The sequence below is a fragment of the Podarcis gaigeae genome (assembly GCF_964106915.1).
Source record: "Podarcis gaigeae genome assembly, chromosome: 3".
NCBI lineage: Eukaryota > Metazoa > Chordata > Lepidosauria > Squamata > Lacertidae > Podarcis > Podarcis gaigeae.
Genome location: NC_139680.1, coordinates 38,840,375 through 38,863,074, shown reverse-complemented (window position 1 = coordinate 38,863,074; position 22,700 = coordinate 38,840,375). Strand labels below are relative to the sequence as shown.

The window sequence follows — 22,700 nt, the reverse complement described above, 5'->3', positions numbered from 1 at the left end:
TGTTTTCTCTTGCGACTGTGTGTCTGACACAGACTTTAATACTTCATATCTTTTTATTTGCAAGATGTGTTTATATAGCTGGCTCTACTGTAGTTTCACTTAAGCCACTTAAGTGATTTAACAGAATTCCTGCTTGAAATTTTCTCATATTTAATAATTGTTCAACATCTAAAGAAGTAATGTATTAGACATTTGACATCGTGTCCATAGTGCACATGTTGCTATTTCTGGCCACAGTATAAATTCATTCAGCTTAATTCCAGCAGGGGTGGTTAGAATAAATTCTCAAATAAAGTTGTTTTATTCCATTAACAAGTCACATAAATTACCACTTTAGTATTAGTAATCTTTAATGAGCAATCACAATGAAACCCCTGCTTAAACAAACCCAAGTACTAGGAAAAAAACAATGATTTGAAGATTCCCTCTGCCTGAACAAAACTCAGGGAGGTACATAGAACAATTTTAGTTCTAATAAAATGGGCAGCAGCTTAGTGTGGTTTACTGAGAACAAATCTCAGCTTGTGGTTAACAAGGATAAAGCTTAACCATTAGTCCTGGTTTGGCCCACATGCTAGGCCATACATTGGCTTATCTAAGCACATTTGTGCTTTCTCTCTAAGTCAAGGTGTAGTTAGTGTGTCAGACAAACCACATCAAAACATATTCACATGTGAGAACTTCTGGAGAGGCAAGATGGCGAGCACCACGGCCCCGCAGAGCTCCTAAGCAGCACCAGCTGCACTGCTTGACTGGTCCCCACACTACTAATTCAGCCACTGCCGCCACCATGATCCAAGGAGAGTTGGAGTGCTCACCACAGAAACCAAAGAGGCCACACGGAGCCCCCGGGACTCCCCTGACAATCTCAACCCCATTGGGACCAAGAGTGCTCCAGCAACAACTCAGTGGAGCTCCAGGGCCCGGAGGCTCCAGAGCTGAACTAAAAACAAAGCAGAGCAGCCCACCCACCACCCACCCCAGCCAAGCACCCACCAATTGCCCTCGCTGCCATAGAAACTGCCAAGGGAGAAAGGTAGGAGGGGACCGGGAGAGAGTTGGTGCAAAATGAGGAGGCCGGTGCCCAACTGAGAAATGCGTGCCAGGGTTCACCCAGGAAAGCCAAGGCACGGCGCAGACCTTCACTTGCTGGCATGTGGGTGCTGCTGGCTGCCAGAGATGGGCACAACAAGGATCCTAAGACTAGGATTTTTATTTTATTTTTATCCCCTTTTTATTAAATAAATAAATAGAATATTTTATTTTATTAAGAATTGTAAGGGCGGCGCCCACAAAGGAGGCCTGAACCATCAGAGGCCACTTCCAGGGACTGCTGTCTTAGCCTTGACGCAGGGACCTTCACCAATACCCTTTTTAACTACATATACAAGCCTCCATTTCAACAATACCACTACATTATTACTCATTTTCTACTCATTTTTTATTCACTTTTCTTTTCTTTCTCCCTTTTATCTTTTTTTTTAAACTGCCCTCTCATTTTTAACACATATCCACATGTATAAAAGAAAGAACTTCCCATGTATAAGGAACTTGCAGTTGTTCTGTCCTTATTATAAAATGTATAAGATAAATATCCTCAGAATAAAAATCAAAACTGTACTTTTCCTGACAGAAATAACTCTGACCATTGAAAATTTATAAAGGAAAAATGCTATTTTTATCCACTATACTCCCTTCCTAAATAAGTGAAAAAGCAAACCAAACATGTACTTTTGTGTAACAAGAGTAATACTGTGTATATTTGTTTCATATACTGCTTTAAATAAATCTAAAGCAGAAAACACAATGTTGCAAATCAGTTCTGCTTATAATCCAACCACACACACACACTCACTCACTCTTATATAAACTATGTAAAGAAACAACTTGCACAATGGCTCCAATGGTTTCTTGCACCAACACACTATCTCACCCCCACCTCTAGGATACTAGTGTAAAGGCTCCACCGCACCAACCAAGGCACATACTAAAATGCTTCTTCTTTCTAAATCCAATCAAGGTTGAAACATCTGTGAATGTGAAATTCCCATAGTAGAAAGAGAACTGCCAAAATAATTACAGAACAGGCCCAGCTCATGGTCTCACAGAATGGCCTATCTGCCATCAGGATATCTAGAGCAAGGACTCCCCTTGTTTGATATTAACTGACATGAAGGGTGGCATGGCAAGACACTGTCCCTTACGTAGTGGGACCCATGCAGTTTCTGGCTTTAAAAATTAACACCAAATGATTGTAAAAGACAAAAATATACACCTAAAAAGGAACTGCAACCCTTTCTATACCCACCCTGATGATCTGCACAAGTCAAGTGCTGGATAGAGTAGCAGTCCAGGATGATATAGGACAAAACTGAGCCCTCTGAATCATTCAGCCAAGTCTCTAATGCAGCTTTGGTTAGCTGATTTTTTACTGGCAGTCAGTTTTGCATTTACCAGCAATAACGCCCATTCTGGTAGACCCAGTAATAATCTTAAGCATGGGTGTGGGCTTGGAGCTAGATCACAAGGATGTAAGATATCCCAAGTTCCCTTCCCTTCCCTTCTGAAGCCGTACCTTCTCTTGCTGCAAACCTCCTGCATGTTTGCCCTGGCCAATGTCCTCCTCTGTCCAATCTCAATGGAGACACATTTCTCCTTCTCCATCCACCACAACCAGGAAGCAAGATCTTGCATTTAAGATATTGCTAACCATTTTGCTACACTGGAATTTCTGTTTAAATTAGCATGTCACAGAACACTGTTTTCTTGACTAACAGTGCAATCCTAACAAAGTGTTCACAAAGTCCTGTTTAATTCCATGGTGCGTGCTTCCAGTTAAGTAGAGTTGCTGCCTTAATGCCTGTGCTACATAGATGGACATATGTAGTGCACAAAGATGTATGCATACATGTATCACAGGTATTTAGTCAAGAAAACACACCAATTTAAACAAACAAAAAATCATTACAGCTAAATGTGTGGTAACACACCAATTGTTATTCTAGCAAAATAGTTTTTTCCATCAATGTTGACCATTAAGCTTGCTAGTGGGGATTTAGCTATCAGACACAACTTCATTATTTCCACCACATTTTTATTACCATGCTCATGTCACCATTGAGCTTACCTTTCTTTTCGATCCAGATTGCTTAAAATATGAAAGAGAAAAATATAATAAGATACAAAGCCCTTAATTTGTAGAACATCAGTAGATTTGAAAAAAGAAATCTGTATCTGGATATCCAATATTCAAATTAAATTTGAACTCTTTGCTGTAAGTAGCACTTAGCATCTAAATTTGCCAAAAAAGATCACACTTTTTAGCTGTGTAATACCATATCATTCCAAGTCTGTCAACAGTTACTGGCATAATGCTCCCTAGAATATATGTCAGAATATAACTGAATGTATTGTGTCAGCATATTATAGTTCTGTAAGGTTATTTAAATAACAGCATAACAAACATTCATTAACACTATTGTATAACCATTGAGTCCCTTTTGCTAAGAATTTAAAGGCCAAACTATTAAGATGATCCTAGCGAGATGTCCACTAAATAGTGGGAACACATACAAAGGAGATTTTATGATGCAGCAGCTTCTAGGCCATATGGTGTCATGCACCAGATCACATTCAAGCAACTGTCTCTAAACTTCCTATTCAGGTCTCACATGAATCTGCCTTCTTCCAGGTCTAAATAATTCTTTAGTGTTTTTAAAAAGTGGGGAAAAGAAAGAGAAAGGGGGACAATCAATCTCTTGTGTTTATATTATATGAAGAAAGAATGAAAAGGAATATCCATGTTGGGCAGCAAGGCCCACATGTTCACATGGTTGGGTTTGTAGAAAAGTTTGGTAAAAATAGGATTAAATAATTAAGGATTAAATAATTACCGTATTTTTCGCCCTATAGGACGCACCGTCCCATAAAGCGCACCTAGTTTTTTTGGGGGGGAAATAAAGGGGGAAAATGTATTTCCCCCCCCCCCCAGGCGCGGGGCTGGGGTGGGGGAAGCCCGAGCTTCTCCCGACCCCAGCCCCCAGAACAGGCAACTCTCCGTAAGCCACGGGAGCCCAGCGCAGGGCTCCCGCAGCTTGCGGAGAGGTGCACGAAGTATGGGCGCGCTGCCTTCGGCATGCAGGCAACTCTCCGCAAGCCGCAGGAGCCCAGCGTGGGTTCCCACGGCTTGCGGAGATCTGCGCGAAGCCTGGAGAGTGAGAGGGGTCGGCGAAAGTCTGCATTCGCCCCATAGGACGCACACACATTTCCCCTTCATTTTTAGAGGGGAAAAAGTGCGTCCTATGGGGCGAAAAATACGGTAGGCACAATGGAGTATGCCTATTTGAGCCTCAACATCCCCATCTTATTCCCAGGCTTTGCCATCTTTATTTTGTTTAGTTCCCATCTTGTCTTATCTTTTCAACCTCTGCTTCCTACACCTGCATCCTTTTTCAAAGCCTTGCACCGTACTCTGTCAGTTTCCATTCCCTTAGCCTCTACATACCACGTTTCTAAGACAGGTATTTAGCATTTTAAAAATCTGAACAAAGTAACACTTCTATTCCAAAATGTCTGGCAATGGTGTATTCACATTTGACAAAGTTGCCATTTTAAAAATATTTATCCTTTTGCCTCTTCATAAAAAAACATTTTAAAAACTTTCTAAATATGGCATTCGAGCTGCATAGGCAACCAAACCTCAAGTCACAAAAGCAATATATGATGCTGTCAGGGGCTCAGGAGCAGAGGCACAGGAGAGGGAGGAAATGGAGAGCGATGGGGAGGAATCCGAGGGGAGCGTAGGCGGTGACAGTGGTCAGAGGGATTCCATGAGCCTCTCCAGCGAATCGGAAGATTCACAGAAGGGAGCGCCGATGGCCAGGGCAAGGGGGGTGCCAAGGGGGAAACCCCAGAAGGAAGGGGCCAGCGGGGACTCCCAGAGCAGCAGTTGGAAATCAGGACCAGCTTCCCCACCAGAGCGCAGTGGGGGGGGGAGGAGTCCCAGGCATCGGGACCAGTGTTCTCACCACCAGCGAGAGAAGATGAGTCAGGATTGACCACGCCTCCATCAGAGAGCGGGGAAACGGTCAAAAGGAAAGTTACCGGCTGGGCGTGCGCGCCAAGTTCAAATGTACAGGCGAGCGGCACAGCAGGTAGCCCGGATAGGGAGCCAGGTCCTAAAGCCCGCCGGAAGGAGGGGCAAGACTCAGGGGGGTCAGCGTCAGAAGAGTCCAGAAAGGAGGAAACCCCAGGGGGCAGAAGGACCCAGAGGAGGAAAGAACAACGGAAGAGGTGGAGTAAGGCTAGAGTCTTAAACTGGTGTCTAGGAGGCGGAGACTCAGATGGAGCTTCGCCAGTCTAGGTTCTAAGACGTAGAGTTGCACGCTGCGGTTTGGAAATGGAAACTAATCTTCAATAAAGACTTTTATACGTTATTGCTGACTAGCGTTGGTCCTCTGTGAGCTGGGACCTAGAGGCAACTCTGACAGATGCAAATTTGGGGATTGGAGAAGATAAGTTTTGTTAATCTTACTGAAACTCTTATCAGGAATATATCATTTGGAAAAGAAAAATTTCACTCTGAATGTTTCACTCTGCTTTTCTGTGGGTTGAATCCAGGCTTGGTCATGCCTAGAGTAGATCTATTTAAAGGTAAAGGTAAAGGGACCCCTGACCATTAGGTCCAGTAGTGACCGACTCTGGGGTTGTGGTGCTCATCTTGCTCTATGGTCCGAGGGAGCCGGTGTTTGTCCGCAGACAGATTCTGGGTCATGTGGCCAGCATGACTAAGCCACTTCTGGCGAACCAGAGCAGCGCATGGAAACACCGTTTACCTTCCCGCTGGAGCAGTACCTATTTATCTACTTGCACTTTGACATGCTTTCAAACTGCTAGGTTGGCAGGGTGGGTTAAACCACAGAGCCTAGGAGCAGGGACCGAGTAATGGGAGCTCACCAAGTCGCGGGGATTTGAACCGCCGACCTTCTGATCGGCAAGTCCTAGGCTGCTACCCATGGCTCACTTTGGGAAAATCTGTTAAGATAGGGCGTAGTTACCTAAATTTTAAACTATTTACAAACTTAATGTCTGACTGCATTATTTACATGGTATAAGCATGGAATTGTGGGGGGTGGGGTGGGTACATGAGGGCTGTTAACTTTATTTTAGTTTCTAAAAATATACATAAGAAGAGGAGGGTATATTCTATTACTTCTTCGCCATCCTCCACATAAAGTTTGAGAGCTTCTGTCTCACCAAAAAAACCTCATCAAGGAAAGCAAAACTCAAAACTATTTCCCTCAAAGTCCAAACCTTGATTCCTTAAGAAATGCACTATTAAAACCCATGGTGCAGTAGGAAGACTGCACAATCAACCAGACTTTAAATAAGAAACATTTTTATTTTATTTATCAAATTTCCATGTCACTGCCCCCCCCCCGCCCCCATATCTGAGGTTCACAAGGTCAGACTTTAGATTAAGGCTCAAGTGTGGTTAACAAGTTCAGGACCTGGCATATTATCATACAATATCCAAATTTGTGATTCAGTCAGGGTAAGGAAAGGTATAGATGAAAAACCTACACCACAGACACAGTAAGCAGACTGAGCTTGGTGGACCTTCAGTGCTCAAAATATTTCTTCTTCTAGATTGTTAAATGAGTACTGTAAGTTGGTGAAAACTCAAAGCTTCAACAACGGAGAGTTCCATGTATGGGTTGACCCATAAATAATACAAGTAGGACAGAAGTAAGTAAAAGATGACAAGAGATGCGGTGTCTTTATTCCCCAGTGAAGTTTCATTGTGGCTGCCTTAGAAGTACAACTCATTGGGCGCCATGCAGTTATACTACGTACCACTTACTTGGTCTAGAAAAGACCCTAATTCACTTACTCTATCTTTGCCCCTAGCCAGATAAGGAACAAAATATTCTAGAACCTCTTAGACTGGTTGCAATACATACAATTTAAAGTCTCAGATAATCTAAGTGACTTTTGTGCTGTTTCAGCACATGATGAACCCACTATGGCAGCACTACCCTTTTTCAAAGTTTCTACATTTTTGTAAGGTCTGTAATATTTTCTGATAGATCCTTTTTCTCATCAAGTAGTGTTTCACAAGTCTACACCCAACCTGTTTTTGTTGTGCGCATTTAATGCGAGTCTTTAGCTGTTCTATACTTTTGCATTTGGATAAGGGAAAAACAGGATGAAGCTCTGGGTTAGAAAACCAGCCAATCTGGAAGGAGGAATCAGCACAATTATACTACCAGTGGGGCTTCTCCTGTCCTCAACACTCACTGTGGAAGCACAGGTGGGATATTTGACTAGGAGTGCCTTTCCTCAACTTCAGTTGATATGCCAGCTATAATCTTAGTTAGAGATATCAGGCCCTGCCTCAAAGCCATGCCTTAGGTGATGCAATCAACAAGGGCACCATTGAAGACTGTTTGGAAGCTTCGACTGGTGCAGAATACTGCTGCCCTGTAAGTGGGAGCAAGATTAACAGAGTATGGCACTGATTCTGTACCAGCTGCACTGGTTACCAGTTTCTGAGCCCAAATCAAAATGCTGGTTTTGGTTTTAAAGCCCTAAATTATTTGGGATAATTATTTGAAGGACCACCTTTACCTATATGAACTTGCCTGGGCACCGAGACCTGCCTCAGAGGCACTACTCATGTGGCCACCTGTTAGGACAATTTGCTTGGTTGGTGCTATAGACAAGGCCTTTTCTATGGTGGTTCCAATTTGTGGAACTCTTTCCCCACAGAGGTGTGCATGATCCGTCCCCCCAACACTACTCCATTCTAAGCAGATATTTAAAGAAAGACCCACAGCATACAAAGCTGTTTTTTTCACAAGAGAAATTAAGTATGTCCTTTAAGTCTTACCTTTGTGCTGCTGTTTTTACTAAAGATGTTTGTGCATGAGCATGGTGACAGCGTCTAGCTTGTACTACTGTTGCGGAACAAGGACTATTTTGAACATTTTCACTGCAAACAGAAAAAACAGATAAGAAAAAAATGTTAAAATTCACAGCATGGAAAGAATTATAAGTCTGCTTAGAGAAACTCCTCCATTACTTCACTTTCTAAGTGATACCTGAATCAGCACTTCCACTATGCTACCTAATCATAGTTACACTGACACTTTTGATTAGCCAGCTGCAGCAAGAAATGATGAGTTATTTGCAACTAGTGGGTGCAATCCTTCTTCTCCATAGAGCATCATAGTCCATCATGGTCAAGATTCCAGATCTTAGTCCACAACAACACTTGGATATTACAGATAGAGCATCTAAATCTATTTTTCAAAGGTGCAAATGTAACAAACTTAAGGTCCTTTTCACAAGCAGAATTCTCACAATCACTATTTCCCCCAGAAACAAGCCATTTACTAAATAATTTTTAGTCTATTAGGAATCACTATACCTCAATTTCTTGCTGCTTCCCAACATGTTGAGTCCAATTGGGGTTACTCTTAAAACACCAGGTTCAATTTTGCTTCGTCTAGCATATGTTCTCATAGAATCACCTCTGGCACCAATAGTTCCTGAGTGAAATCGCAGCACCTGAAACAATTAGCAAAAGCTTAATCTGCAAAGCAGCAGCTCTCAGATGGAGACATTTTACATTTTTATTAAGCTTTCAAATACTAAGATATTCTCAATCCTCCAAACACCTACAGCCAACACAAAAGTCCTTTTGGACCTGGAAGAGGACAGAACAGGGGATGGGGATGGGGTCATGCACACTCTGCCAACGCACTTGGGGGCCAGGAACAGAACTCCCACACAAACAGTTGCCACCTGTGATAATAATACAAATGAAACTGGTGGTCAGATGAATTATGTTGCAAACTTTAAATGTGAGAGAATGTAGTGATTTACTATGTTCCTTTGCAGGAAAACAATGATTGTTTATTGTTTTTACACACACACAAGAAGCCAAAAGTTCCACTTTGCCAAAGCTTCAAAGCTGCAAGGCCATATAGTAAGTTGCTGATAAAGTTTAAGAAAGCATGTGTGTGCTCTGTTTTTAGCGGCATACACACTGCATTAGTTTGTAGCAGTCACCTCCTCATATTAGAACTTCTTTTTTAAAAATTGACATACTGAAATGTTTCACTCAATGTGAAATATAAAATATGCATTTTCATGTACATTATATTTGATAAATACTCACTTTTTTCCCACCAGTGGGACTGCAGCTTCCATCACTCTCATCCACAGTCAGCAGACTGGCTTCACTTAACAGGCAAAGAACAGGAAACAAAATATGTATATTGTAATTCAATAATAGCAAACAGGGTTTCAACAACTACTGCAAAAAGGTCCAAGTAATGTTTTCTCAATCTGTTAAACAATCACGTGGTTTACGCTTTCCTCTAAAATATTTTGGTGCTAGTTTGCCTCAAAATAAAGTGTATACAAAAGACAGGGGGAAATACAATGTCAGTAATAGTATTACAAACCTGGTAATATGTAGAATTACTTTAGCAGATGGCTTCACAGTACCACTTTTGTATGGATTTTATGGACATTGTTCTAAGCAAACACAGAATTTGAGATCTAGACCTGAAACTAATTTTGTAACCAGAACATTTGCTTGTAAAGAGGCAGTACAATTTAGCAGTAAATCGAAATATGATTCTCTTCAGAATGCTCAGCAATAAATGTGTAGCTGTTAACCATTTGTGTGTAGATCAAAGTATTTCACACTGAAGGTTGTGCTTCTGTTTTTGGAATATACAGTAAATCTTCTTGGCACCATACTAGGTACCTAGAAAAAATAGTATTCCTCCCAGAGTTATTACATCCATTGCATTTACAAGGGAAGAATAGAATTAATACAAGTGGAAACTGCAGAAAAATGCATCCTTGTATCCCAGTAAGAGTGCTTCTGTCCAGGATTCTGCCATTCCACTTCCTACCCCTTTTGTTTTATCTGTCACTCAACCTTCCATGGCTACAGCATGCTCAGTTTTTAGCGGACTTTTTGGGGGGGCCGCAAAAACATGCTGATCTCATCCTACTAAGTCAGTTCTTGCATTCTTGGGAAAAGGTTCCATTGTTATCTCAACAGAAACTGGGTTTCAAGATCCAGTTGATACAACCACTTGGGCCTAGAACATCCACTGTTCCTAAACTTTGATACTAAACAATTCTCTGCATCTATGCTATGATTTAGGTTCCTTACTTTTCTAAATAATTGCAGTATAAAAGGATGGTGGAAATGAAGCACTAGAACCTGGGCAAGAGCAAACACAAACATTAGAAGTCTGCAAGAAAGTTACTGAAAATAAAAACACAAAATTCTTTTTGTTAATTAGCAGCACAGTGCACAAATAAGTACTATTATTCTGAAACTGAAGCACCCAAAATGAGTACCAACTGTGGTATATTAGAAGGGGATGTCATGACTGCTTCAAACATGACCTTTTTTTTTTTTAAAGGAATGATCCTAATATAAGAAAAATGTGCACGCAATCACCGGAGATGTACAGCATATGTTACCATGTGCACACATCAGGAAGTCATTGTGTACACTGGCCTATACACACAAATGCCAAACTTCATAAGTATAAATGTCTTCCTATTTACAGGATTATCTCTCTGAGGAAAGTGTCATATGGTATAGAACACACCTGACTATGAGATTTGTGAGAGAAAAAGAATCACCTATCCTTTGCGTGAGATCCAGCTATCTGTTGTTATGTTTCACTTGTCACTTTTTCACCCTGGTATTGTATTAGTATTTTTAAACGTTCATGAGACCAAATCCAATTATATTGTTAACAAAAATAATTAGCTCGCTTACCAGTAGTTGTTCCATAACTCTTCTCCACCAGTCTATTAAGCAAGGAGGCTGAATGTCAGTCTACCACTCATCCCCAATCAGTAAAATTCAAAAAATGATATACTCCCATAAATATATAGTGTTGTAGGAGATAAGTGAATGGAAGAATTTGTTGTCTATAAACTTTCCAAGCCAGGATTTTTATAAGACTCCAAACTAAGAAGTTTGCAAGACAGTAGTCTTCAGTTTAGGTAAATAGGACAGGGTAGGGTGGAAAGCCATCTCAAGAGACACATAACAGCATGCATGTAATGAAGTTTCTATATGACCTTCAAGTTTTTTTATTCTAGAAGAAGTGCCAAAAAAAATTGAATTATTTTGCTATTTAAAAGATTTCAAATGTTCCTGACTCGATTGTTTTAACCTGAGCTAGGTAGGCTCCATAACTGAATTAATTCCCCAAGATTCTAGTTATTAAAGATTAAAAATAAGAAACCTACTATTTGCTTCTGGAATAATCCGTAACATCTTTAGGCAATAACTAGCCTGAGAAAAACCTTACATGAATGTGACCCTCTTGTGCGTATGAATTAGTGACCCTCTAGAACACTTCCACTTTAGAGAATTAGAATTGAAGGGGTGCTCAGTTTTCAAATTACTGTAACGTTCCACATTTTACTTTCTGTAGCCTAGATTAAGGTATCCTTACTCTTTTTCTGCATCTCCTTCACTTTCGTCTGAACAATTAAAGCCCCAGGTATTTTTGAAACCTCCATCTCGCTTGGACTGTGATGTATCCAAAGCTGAAACAAAAATAAGTTAAAATCAGTTCAGGATCCAAGCAACACATACTAAGAAAGGAAAAATTACAGCTAACAATTCCACTATTTAGCTGACAGATCGCAAGACAATACTTTAAACACTATTTTACTTTTCTATTTATCAGCCTTGGAACATTTGAAACAACCACTTAAGGAGGGTGCAGAACAGGGCCAGGGAGGTGCAAAACCTGGGAAAGTCTTGAGGGCCAAATAGAGAAGCTTGGAGGATCCCATGTCACCCCAGGGCCTGAGGTCCTTCTCTCTTGATGTAAACCAAAGTCAGGAACATAATGTTGATGATAGCAATAATGTTTAGTTACACTCTGAATTCCGTTACTGTCATGAGAAGGTTTTTAAAAAGCAAGTTATGTTTAACAGTGTTATTTCAATAAAAACTTTAAGGTTTATTTTGGTGAACAGTGGAACATTTTATTGTAGCAGGTTTAATGACAAAATAACTGCTAGAACTTAATGGGTCTAAAAGGCTGATCCACATCTGCTTCCAAATGATAATCATAGAACTCACAGCGCTGCACAAAATGCTTGAAAACTCTAATGTGGTATTTACAGACTTTTCTGTGGAGGGGATATCATTTTTTTCTTAAAAACTGGGGTGGTACAACTGCCAAGACTACACTGCTAAACAATGGCGGTTCCAAAAGGTACTGGGATTCTTCCATTTCAGTGTCACCAACAATGCTCTCTATCTCTACTAGAGTGGTACCTCTGGTTACGAACTTAATTAGTTCTGGAGGTCCGTTCTTAACCTGAAACCGTTCCTAACCTGAGATACCACTTTAGCTAATGGGGCCTCCCGCTGCCGCTGCTCCACCACCGTGTGATTTCTGTTCTCATGCTAAGGTTCTTAACCCGAGGTACTACTGCCAGGTTAGCGGAGTTCGTAACCTGAAGTGTTTGTAACCCCGAGGTACCACTGTATGTATTTTGCTAAATGGTTTGTCTGCTTGTTTTCTATGTGTTCAGATGCCTCTTGAGATACTGTTGCCAAACTCAGTATAAGGTTGAAGGTGGTGGCCTTTATCCCCATTTGGATGCTGGCCACTATTTTGAATCAAGATGGTTGACCAAAACATCACTTTGGTGTGACTTTGCCTGTTTGGGGGCATAGGTTTGATTGCCTCTCAAAATATTCTCACCAAATTCAACATGAGGATTCTCGAGATGGGGATAGAAGTCTCTGTTGGGCACCATTTTGAATCAAAATGGCGGACAAAAATGTGACTTCAGTGTAATTTCACCCAGATTTGGGCACAATGGATCCAAACTCACAAATTATACCATCCATTTAAAAATCACAATATATTTTTGGTTTCTAAAAATTTATGGGCAGCACTGGGCACTCCACACTAGTTGGGACTATATGTGGCATCCAAAAAACTTCCAAAAGAATATTCACTCTATGTATTTTTATCTGCGATGCCACTGTCTTTTACAATATCAGGGTTAATTAATATATCTTATAATTCTTGCAATTTACCACAAAAGCAGTGTTTCAAGTACATTACAGTGCTATTTCAGATTTTGAAATTAAATTCATATGACTCTCACTACAGATAAAATTCATTCTCATGCCCAATTAGATTCATTCATGAAGTATTCTTAAAAATCTATACAACAGCAAAATCCAACATTTCCTCAAACATGTCTTTTTCCTGGGGACTCATACAAATCAAAGAGTCTCCAAGTATTTTGTACAATTTGTACTTTTAGCTTAATAAAGTTGCTCACTGCAACCATGGCAAATTAGGCTGCATACATATGATAATTTTACAAGATTCTGAAGCACTCTTGCATAGCTATTATTACCCATAATATACATAATCATTTTTCTATCCTGCTGTGGTCTCTGATCAACCAGGTTTTCAGGTTTCTGTAGCACTTTAAACAGTATCTGAAAGGGAAAAAACTGGCTCCCAACAACTACTGCAACAGATGCACATACAGCTGTTGCTTAATAGCTAAAAGAAATGTTTAGTAGGCAAAATACATATACATATCCACTGTGATTTCATTTCAAGAGAAAAATAATAACAAAAGGATACCTCCTTCCACAGTGTCAAATCACATTGTTTCAATAACATTTTTTTAGTTTTAATAATCAGTCCCCTTCTTCAGTACTTTATTTTATCCTTAGGAGGGAACATTGTTAGAATAGTAACTGGTTTCCATCTGGGCTATTCACTTTCACCACTCAACTGAGACTCTTCAATCCACATTAGTGCATACATATATCAAAACGACAACTGCTGGTTCAGGACTACTGCCATGGTAATAGTAATGAAGAGGAAGCTCTCACTGTTCTATATAATAGCTGAATGTACACCACCTTAGCATGCATACCACCTTAGGAATGCAAAGAGAGAAAACGCCACTGTTTTAGAATATGAATTAGCATCATGTTCCTCAATTACTGCTGAGAACTAAATGTACTCTGTATTGCATTGCACTTATGCAGGTAAATCATCTGATGATCATTATTTGAATTAAATGTGAGGATTCAGAATGCTTAGCTACTCAGGAAATAAAGTAATTCACAATCCAGCTTCTATGAAGAAACAGTATTGAGTCAGTCTGGCTGTGATTTAAACTGAATACAGGAGCAAGCACAGGTCAGTCTAGAGGTATGTGATAAACAAAAACTAAAACACAGAAAGCTCAGAGGAAAGATGGTTTCAGAAAAAAAGAGAAACATGAAGGAAAGTGGCTGCATCCCCTCAAGGGTAATCTGCTGGGTGTACAGGTGTCATGTGGGGTCAGATCCAAAAGTGAGCAGTTTGTAGCACTGCAGAATTGCATTGTTCCTGTTCTGAAACACTACTATGGATAGGCAAATATGTCAGTTTCAGTCGGTTTCTCATTTTTACCATCTTAAACTCAGCTCTCTAGATCAGATCCAGATTTTTCTGGAGAAAGAGCCTCATGAAAATTTAACAGCATTTTAATGTGTGTTTTTCCTAATACAATGGTACCTTGGTTTATGAACTTAATCCGTTCCGGAAGTCCATTCTTATACCAAGGCGCACTTTCCCTAATGAGGCCTCCCACCGTTGGTGCCCTTCCACTGTTCGGATTCCGTTCTCAGAACGAGGTAAAGTTTTAAAACCAGGACACTATTTCTGGTTTTGAGGAGTTTGTAAACCGAATCGTTCTTAAACCGGACTGTTCTTAAATGGAGGTACCACTGTACATATACATATGTACCGGTATACATATTTTGTATGCAATTTTGCCTAATGTACACCCTAATGTACACCCTAATGTTGCACCCTAATGTACACATTCTTGAAGCATTTCCCCTAATTTGATGCATCATGTTATTTTAACTAATATAGGCATTATACTTTACCGCCCTAATATATGAATTTTGGTACATATTGTTTGGCTGGCGAACTGCACTGCCAAATTCAGAGAAGTGCACCTTTCAAATGATGGCTGTGTTTTTGTTTGCTTATTATTTCAGAAAGCGCAAATTCATCTTCAAATATAAGCTGATTCAAATCCCTCCCATCCGTAGACACCTTTCCCAAGCATACACTTTATGTGGAAGAGGAAGTGGTTCTCAGAGAGGTGGTTCATTGAGCAACAATGGGTACACAGCATCCCAGTGAGCACATGACATATGATGCAAGGCCACAGGCTACCCACCACTGGGTGAGAGAATCAGAAGGGAGGCAAAAATGGGAGCTCTGAAAAAACTTCACAAAGCATAAAAGTAGCAGGTGGCTAGAAGGAATTTGAACTAGGTAGCCAGTGGCTCAAAATAAAAAGACCTAATAAAACTGCAGGAAATAGAAGCATGAGATTAAATGATGAGCCAATGCAGAAACACGGGACAGAAGGGGGGAGGTGCTCTTTCAGGTAAGCTGGCCCTGAGTATACAGTACTAGAACATACAGTATCCTAAAGCAGAATATTTCACTACTGAGAAGAGAGACTTTGCAGAAAACTGCTTAGAATTGGAGGGGGAGGTCACTCTGTCATATTTAACTCCTAATCATGCTTCAGTACATTATCTTATGTAAATTAGAAACCGGCTTCCACCTTGTTCTCTAACTGCTGATGTCCTTATTACTAAACAACACAGAGGGTGGAGAGAACACTGTCAGATGTGTTTTTTCTTAGCTACCCTGCCCCACAGTGAGCCCATTTCACTTCTTTGCCATTCAGTGTCCTAGCTGGGATAAAAAATCTGCAGGAGCGGCAAAACTGAAACCAGAGCAAGTGCTAATGGAATCCTTTTATTCACTTAAGTCTGAAATAAATATATCTAAGGGGAAAATATTAGAAATTGTTTGCCTCCTTGGAAGTCTGTCTATAAACAGTTTTTAGTCCAAAGTGTATTAATACTGCCGTACAACAAACTGCAGAGAATGGTAATAAAGCCATGGTTTTCAAAGTGGGAAGCAGTTTTCCAAAATGTGAAATGGTTGCTAGGGAAGACATTACCAAGCACAGAGAATAAAAAAAAGGGGGTGGGGGATGTGAAACACACACTGCATTTTCTTTTAGATATAAGATCCACTCATCCTACCAACAAAAATCTTTCCTTTTACATATTATGAAGTATGATCTCATCCATCATTAAGTTTGTTACCTACGGCAGACTAGCTTTTCAAAATGTAGTCATGCCCTGTGTTTATCCACAGTGAGCATTCTCTCCAGGCGCTAAAGAGGAAAGCACACGTCCACTTACCTAGCTCAGAAAATATGTTTCAGATATTGTTAGGTTGGTGGCAAAGGCAGGGGAATAAGGGGGAAATAGTTCCTTCACCTGAACTGCCCTCAGAATGGAAATTATTCATGACCAGTGACACTGTCAGAAGTACAAGGCCATCCAAAGTCAGGAGAATAAGACTACCAATGGTTACTAGTCATGATAGCGCTGTATTATCTCTAGTATCAGAGGCAGCATGCTTCTGAACACACTGATGGGGATCATGAGCAAAAGAAGACTATGTTCTAGTTGCGGCCTTGCCATAGGATTTTGGTTAGCCACTGCAGAGATTAGGGTGTGGGCCTAGCAGAGCCTTTGGTCAAATCCAGGCAGCCTTTTTAAAACTTAGAGGAGTACTGGGCAAAGTTACCCAGCAGCTGCATGTGGAGGAACGGAGATGCGAACCCGGTTCCCCAGATTACGAATCTACCACTCTTAACCACTACACCACACTGGCTCACGTTTCTGAGAGGAAGTAAAAGGGATGCTTTCAAAGATCATGAGAGTGGGCTCCTAAACTAGCTCCCTGCTCCTGGTGATGCTGACTACAAAGAAGCGAACCTGCTTCAATCTACATAGCTCCCTCCATCCTATGTTTCGTTTCTTGGGCATACTAAAGTACCAAAGAACATTTGGAACTTGGTTTTATAAATTGATTACATGTAGGGTTTCCCAGAATCCTGTGCCCCATGATCAAAAGTTCCTTACAGACTCAGAAGTGCAGTGATGCTTTAAAGCTACTGAATTTTTGAAATCAACAGAAGTCATTAAAGAATGCAAACATTAATAAATAAACAGGAGCAGCTCAGTAAAGTAAAAGATAGGAAATTGCTACAGAAATGGTTTCATTCTCACTAGAAGTCATTGCTTGCTTGCTGTGGGAATTATATAGAAATACATTTACTCTATTTAAAACAAAAAAAAATCCTTCCAGTAGCACCTTAAAGACCAACTAAGTTAGTTCTTGGTATGAGCTTTCGTGTGCATGCACACTTCTATTCTATACAAAAAAAATTATGACAAAATCCTGATGCCCCAAATCCTCATTTTTGTTCATTCCTATTGGAAATGAACATCATTCATTGGAAACAATAGCAAGAAGGGATTAAACATGCCTAACGTTCTTGACACTGGATGGCCCAGCCACTTTGATAGGGACCATCGCATATCATAGTCAAAATTTGTTCATGCAACTATGTTCCCATAACATGATTGTGTGCACTGTTCAGTTAAGTCTAAAATGTATTCATAGCCTGAAAAGCTGTGCAAGTTGAGACCTATGCCATCTCCTAGAAACTATATAGATGTAGAAGTTTAAAATACTGTTAATCGGGCTTAAGAATACCAACATGCCCTTTCTTGTGAAAGAAAACACTAACTACCAGACCAAGCACTTCCTTCATTTGCAACTCCTGCTGTGGCCACCTGACATAGTCAAATTTTAGTAGCAAGGGACAGGCCTTGCTTTTCTACTTTGTGTTTATTTAAGGTAATTATTTTATGCTTTGATTCTGTTTAGCTACCTTCAGCACACGACTGAAAATAATCACTATTTCGTTTAACTGGAACTGAATGAAATATAGTGTATAAATGCAATACCTAGAAGCCTGCCATACCCCATATATATGAGATTACTAATAAAATAAATTTGTAATCTAAATAGTAATCACCTATCATACATTCCAGACTATTGTTTTTGTTGTCATAGTTCTTAACCACCATCACCAATAATGGCACATCTGCAACAGATGGCTTTGTCTGCATATGTCCCATGCTGGCATACTCTGAACTGTTCTTGGCACTCAGTATCCTTGTTACTGACCCAGTCAATACTTTAAAAATATTAGTCCAATAAACCGTTCTCAAAGAACTGCAAGTCATGGCTTGATTCTGGTTAGCAAGCCAGAATTATAGTCATCACTTCAACCTCTGTTTTCTGATTTAGATGTAAGGGAATAGTGTGGTTTAACAAACCCCAGAAAGTTTTGGATTAAGGAATGTGACCAAAGGGAGGAAAGACTCCTGCCACAACACTCAGTCTTAGCCTGATAAGATGGACCATAGCGATCAGATGGAGAACATTACATCTAAACAGGGACAACATATGTCCACTTTCAGATTTTCATGTGGAAAGGAAATATCTCACTGAGGAGAAAATCACTGCCCCACAATATTCCTCACAACACCTACCAAGACTCTGCAATACAATGCCCCATAGGAATACGGCCTGGAATAGCAAACTGGATTACTTCTTTGAGAATCACAACAACACCCTCATCATCTTGCCAATTTAAGCAAGCAAACCAATTTGCGGAGACTACAGATGCTGGCTAAAAGAGGTTTAAGCTTGATTCACAGTTGCAAGAGTGCAAGCCTGACCTATTAAATGGGATTGCAAATGTGGAAACAGCAGTACTGCAACTTACTGTGGCAGGGTAGCAGAAACTAGTCAGTTTCTTTGTCCTGATAATAAATCTGCTTCTGCAGATATTGGCAATATTAAATGTAAGCAGCCTTCATTCACTTGGAACACACAACTCTTAACAGGCAGCGGTAGACTCAATTCACACATGCAACCATTCTTGTGAGTAGCAACGTGAATAAAGGCTCCTGTGCATGTAAAATTCATTTCTATATTGAGCACCCACTAGTGTAGATAGTTGCATTTGTGGATCAAGCTTAAACCTTTTCTTTCAGCTTGCATCAATTGTGCAGTGTCATTTTCTGACACTGCACTGCTACATCACCCATCCAAAGAACTGTATCGGAGAGATTCTTCACATTACTTTCTAGCCATTGATTTTGCTCTTTGTACATTATAATAAATTAGTGTTTCCCTTAACAGATCAATATGAAAGAAAGCATATGAACTTGTACTCATAATTCTCCATCTCTCAATTTGAAGCATCAGTACTATTTGATTTATGGAACAAAACACTAAAAATAATATGTTTGACAGGATTATCACATATATTATCTCTCTAATTATGTGATGTATAAATGCATACTACCATTTAAAAATAGGCATAACAGGAGAGGAACTATTCTTTGAAATCTATCTCCAAGATAAAGTATTTTTTAGAAGACAGCATGTTGCATTATCACTGTGGGGAAACAGGATGCAAAGCTATCATGCTTGCACAATTCATTAAACTCTCTGTACCCTAAAGAGAAACAGAACAATATTAGAACGAATTATATGAGTACTTGGCAAACTTTTTGCTGTACTTCATACATTTAGTGCTGCAAAAGCTACCTTTTTACAAATAGGACTAATTAAGTCTAAAAACCCTATCTACACTTTGCTAGAAGTAACACAGTGGGCCCAACCAATATGTATAGGATCATGCTCTATATATGGTAAGTCGTTCCCTTACCTTTCCAAGTGAAGCAGGTATGAAAACACAGAGAGAGAGAGAAAGAAAAGAAAAAGAGAAACCTTACATGGCAATATTCCCACGTTAGGATTCCCACCAACCCACCTGTTCTTCCTTCCCAATATATTCAACATGACATTTCTAATTTCCTTTAAAATAGAAAATACGAAGAAGCGGCGGGGGGGGGGGGAGATGAGGTGGAAGGATGAAAAACAGGCCACTGCCCTTAGCAACTGACCACAGCGAACAGCCATACACAAAAAAGTAAAACCCGCTTGAGCTTCTCCCTAAACATTCACCTTTGCCAGTCACCCATCGCCACACACACACACACACACACACACACACACGCTCCCCTTTGAAAGCCCTCGAAACTGCATGGGAAATACCCCCCCCCCCCGCCACACACACACCCAAACGGGGCGGGAGGAAACCTGCCGACCCCCTTCTGAACCTCCAGCCTCTCTTTTTCCACGTCTACTCGGAAGCAAGCGGTGTCCTTAGGCTGCCCACCCTGGGTGGGCTCCCCCCCCTTCCCGGCGCTTGCCATAATAAAACAAACCCAACTCACCCTCCAGGAAGAGGCTGTGTCTGGAGCCCCCGACGCTGCTGCGGCCCACTCCTCCTCCGCCCCCGACACCGCCGCCCCCGACGCCAGCACCGCCGGCCATCTTCGCTCGGCCAGCCCTTTCCTCACACCATCGCGCCCCCGGGGAGCAGCTGCTGCCTCTCGTGCCCAGGCGCCGGCGCCTCAAGAGGCGCAGCTACGGCACTAGGCCTCGTTCCTCCCGCTTCGGCCTGCCTCTTCCGCCGCGGCTGAGGCCCACTCGGCGCACGCTCGGCGACTGGATGCCGGAGGGGGGAGGAGAGAAAGGGACTTCCAATGCCCCTCACCGGCCAACCGCCTATTGCAATGGCGGGCGGTGGGGGGGGGGAGGGAGAGAGACAGACGCCGGTAGACCAGAAACGGCGGCGGCGGCGGCGGCCCCTTTCCCCCTCTCTCTGTCTCTCTCCCGCTGCCTCCCCTTATTGGGTGTCCGGCGTCAGCGAAGCTTGCCCCCGCGAGAGAGAAAGGCGGCAGCCACGCCGGCTGCCCTTTCTTCTCCGCTGCCTGGCACCCGAAGGCGGGGGCGGCGAGAAAGAATGGACGGCAGCGACCGGGTCGAGCCGCCCCTCCCGTGTTGCTACTGCTGCTGCTGCTGCTGCTGCTGTGGTCAATGCCTTCCCTCAGAGCGAAAGCCAGCCTCCCGAAGACGACATGCACCGCTCAACACACCACCTCTCTCGCTCGCTATTTATTTATTTATTTTCCGCTCCCTCCTTTCCAGAGGAGGAGGCCAGCCCTTAAAACACACGCACACAGAAAGAAGGTGTAGTTCGTCATTTGCAAAAGCAAAACGCAACACCTCTATCCCTCCCGCCGCCCCCCCCCCCCAAATGTTTAAAATGGCCGCAGCAGAGCGAGGCTGCTTGCCACTGTTGCAGCAGGGTTGCCCCCTTGGCTTTTCTCTTCTTTGCTCGCTCGCTCGCTCTCTCCCCCCACATGCAGCTGCAGAGTATGTGGAGAAGGCGACAACATATCAGCAGAGGGAAGTCGAGGAAATAACTTTGAAATTGTTCAGGGTGGGGGATAGGGTGAGTGCCTGGTTGGGCAAGCAAGCTTTCCTCACTCCTTTCCCTTTGAAGCATTAGAGCATTTATTTTTAAGCATTATATGCATAAGGCATTTCCTTATATACACATACATGCACAAACATTTACCGGTATTTAGAAACATCTCCCCCCCCCCCCACCTCCAGGCCAACCCCAGTTCAATGGGCTCTGGGCTGAGTAAAGCAGCCTCATCATGAACAGGATAAAATATGGGATGTTTCCAGTGGCATAAGTATAGCAATGCAGTGTGTTTTGTTTATTAAAAAAGAAAGAAAAAAGACTGTTGCAGGTGCAACACCCTGCCCTCAAGATGCCTTCTGGTATAACGGATACAAGTAAATACAGAGTATCAAAATGACATTCTTGAATTTTACTGGATAGAATAGTGTCTTATTCAACTGTTATTATGTGCTATAGTTGAAAGTGCGGAAACATCTGCCCAATTTTGGAGTACATAGCTCTAATTACTCCAATTAGTTTATACCAGAATCAAGGCTGCCTGATCTGCTAGTTCTGCAATACCATGATTCTATGGTCAGGGAGATTGTTTCCTCCCTGCTAGCAGAGGGGCACTTAAGCCAGTGTTTCCCAACCTTTTTTGGGCAAAGGCACACTTGTTTCATGAAAAAAATCTCGAGGCACACCACCATTAGAAAATGTTTAAAAAATTAACTCTGTGCCTATATTGACTATATATAAAGTAACTCTCTTTAATAGGCATCAAATAAACACAAAGAAAGTATTTTATAATTACTTTATTATGAAATAGTAAGTACCGTATTTTTCGTCCCATAGGACGCTCCGTCCCATAGGACGCACCTACTTTTTTTTGGGGGGGGGGAATAAAGGAAATTTTTCCCGTTTATTTCCCCCCCCCAAAAAAAAAACCAGGTCGGGGAACAGTGGGATGGCGGTGCTGCGCCTCCCCGCTGTCCCCCGAGCTTGTGGGGCTGGCCCATGTCTGCCCGGCGCGAGGGGCGCTCTGCTTCAGGGCGCCCCGCGCGTCGGGCGGCAGGCTACAGTCAGCAGCATGGGGAACCCTCTGTTTCAGGGCGCCCCACGCGCCCCCCGGTGCGCAAGGCTTGCCAACACGAGCGCGGAGCACGGGGCGCCCTTCGGCTGCCAGCTGCCGCCCGCAAGCCTTGCGCTCCTGGGGGGAGATCCCCCGGGTGCGCAAGGCTGGCCAACACCAGCGCGGAGCACGGGCGGCCTCCGAAGGGCGCCCCGTGCTCCGCGCTGCCAGCTGCCGCCCGCAAGCCTTGCGCTCCTGGGGGGAGATCCCCCGGGTGCCCAAGGCTTGCCAACACGAGCGCGGA

General features: G+C 42.1%; 1 protein-coding gene across 2 annotated transcripts in view; it reads right to left on the bottom strand.

Moving 5' to 3' along the window:
• The window catches only part of SENP6 (SUMO specific peptidase 6), a 49,760-nt gene extending 28,614 nt beyond the window's left edge, over positions 1–21,146 (bottom strand). The window contains exons 1-7 of one of the 2 annotated variants that reach the window (XM_083730059.1): positions 20,817–21,113; positions 20,303–20,747; positions 11,508–11,601; positions 9,185–9,248; positions 8,432–8,571; positions 7,892–7,993; positions 3,128–3,148 (exon numbers count right to left, since the gene is read on the bottom strand). In XM_083730059.1, the coding sequence (XP_083586185.1) occupies positions 3,128–3,148; positions 7,892–7,993; positions 8,432–8,571; positions 9,185–9,248; positions 11,508–11,601; positions 20,303–20,402 (521 nt within the window). In that variant the 5' untranslated portion in view covers positions 20,403–20,747; positions 20,817–21,113. Of the gene's footprint in view, positions 1–3,127; positions 3,149–7,891; positions 7,994–8,431; positions 8,572–9,184; positions 9,249–11,507; positions 11,602–20,302; positions 20,748–20,816 lie in introns of both variants that reach the window. The other variant, XM_083730060.1, reaches the window with a different exon arrangement.
• Between the last annotated feature and the right edge of the window lie 1,554 nt (positions 21,147–22,700).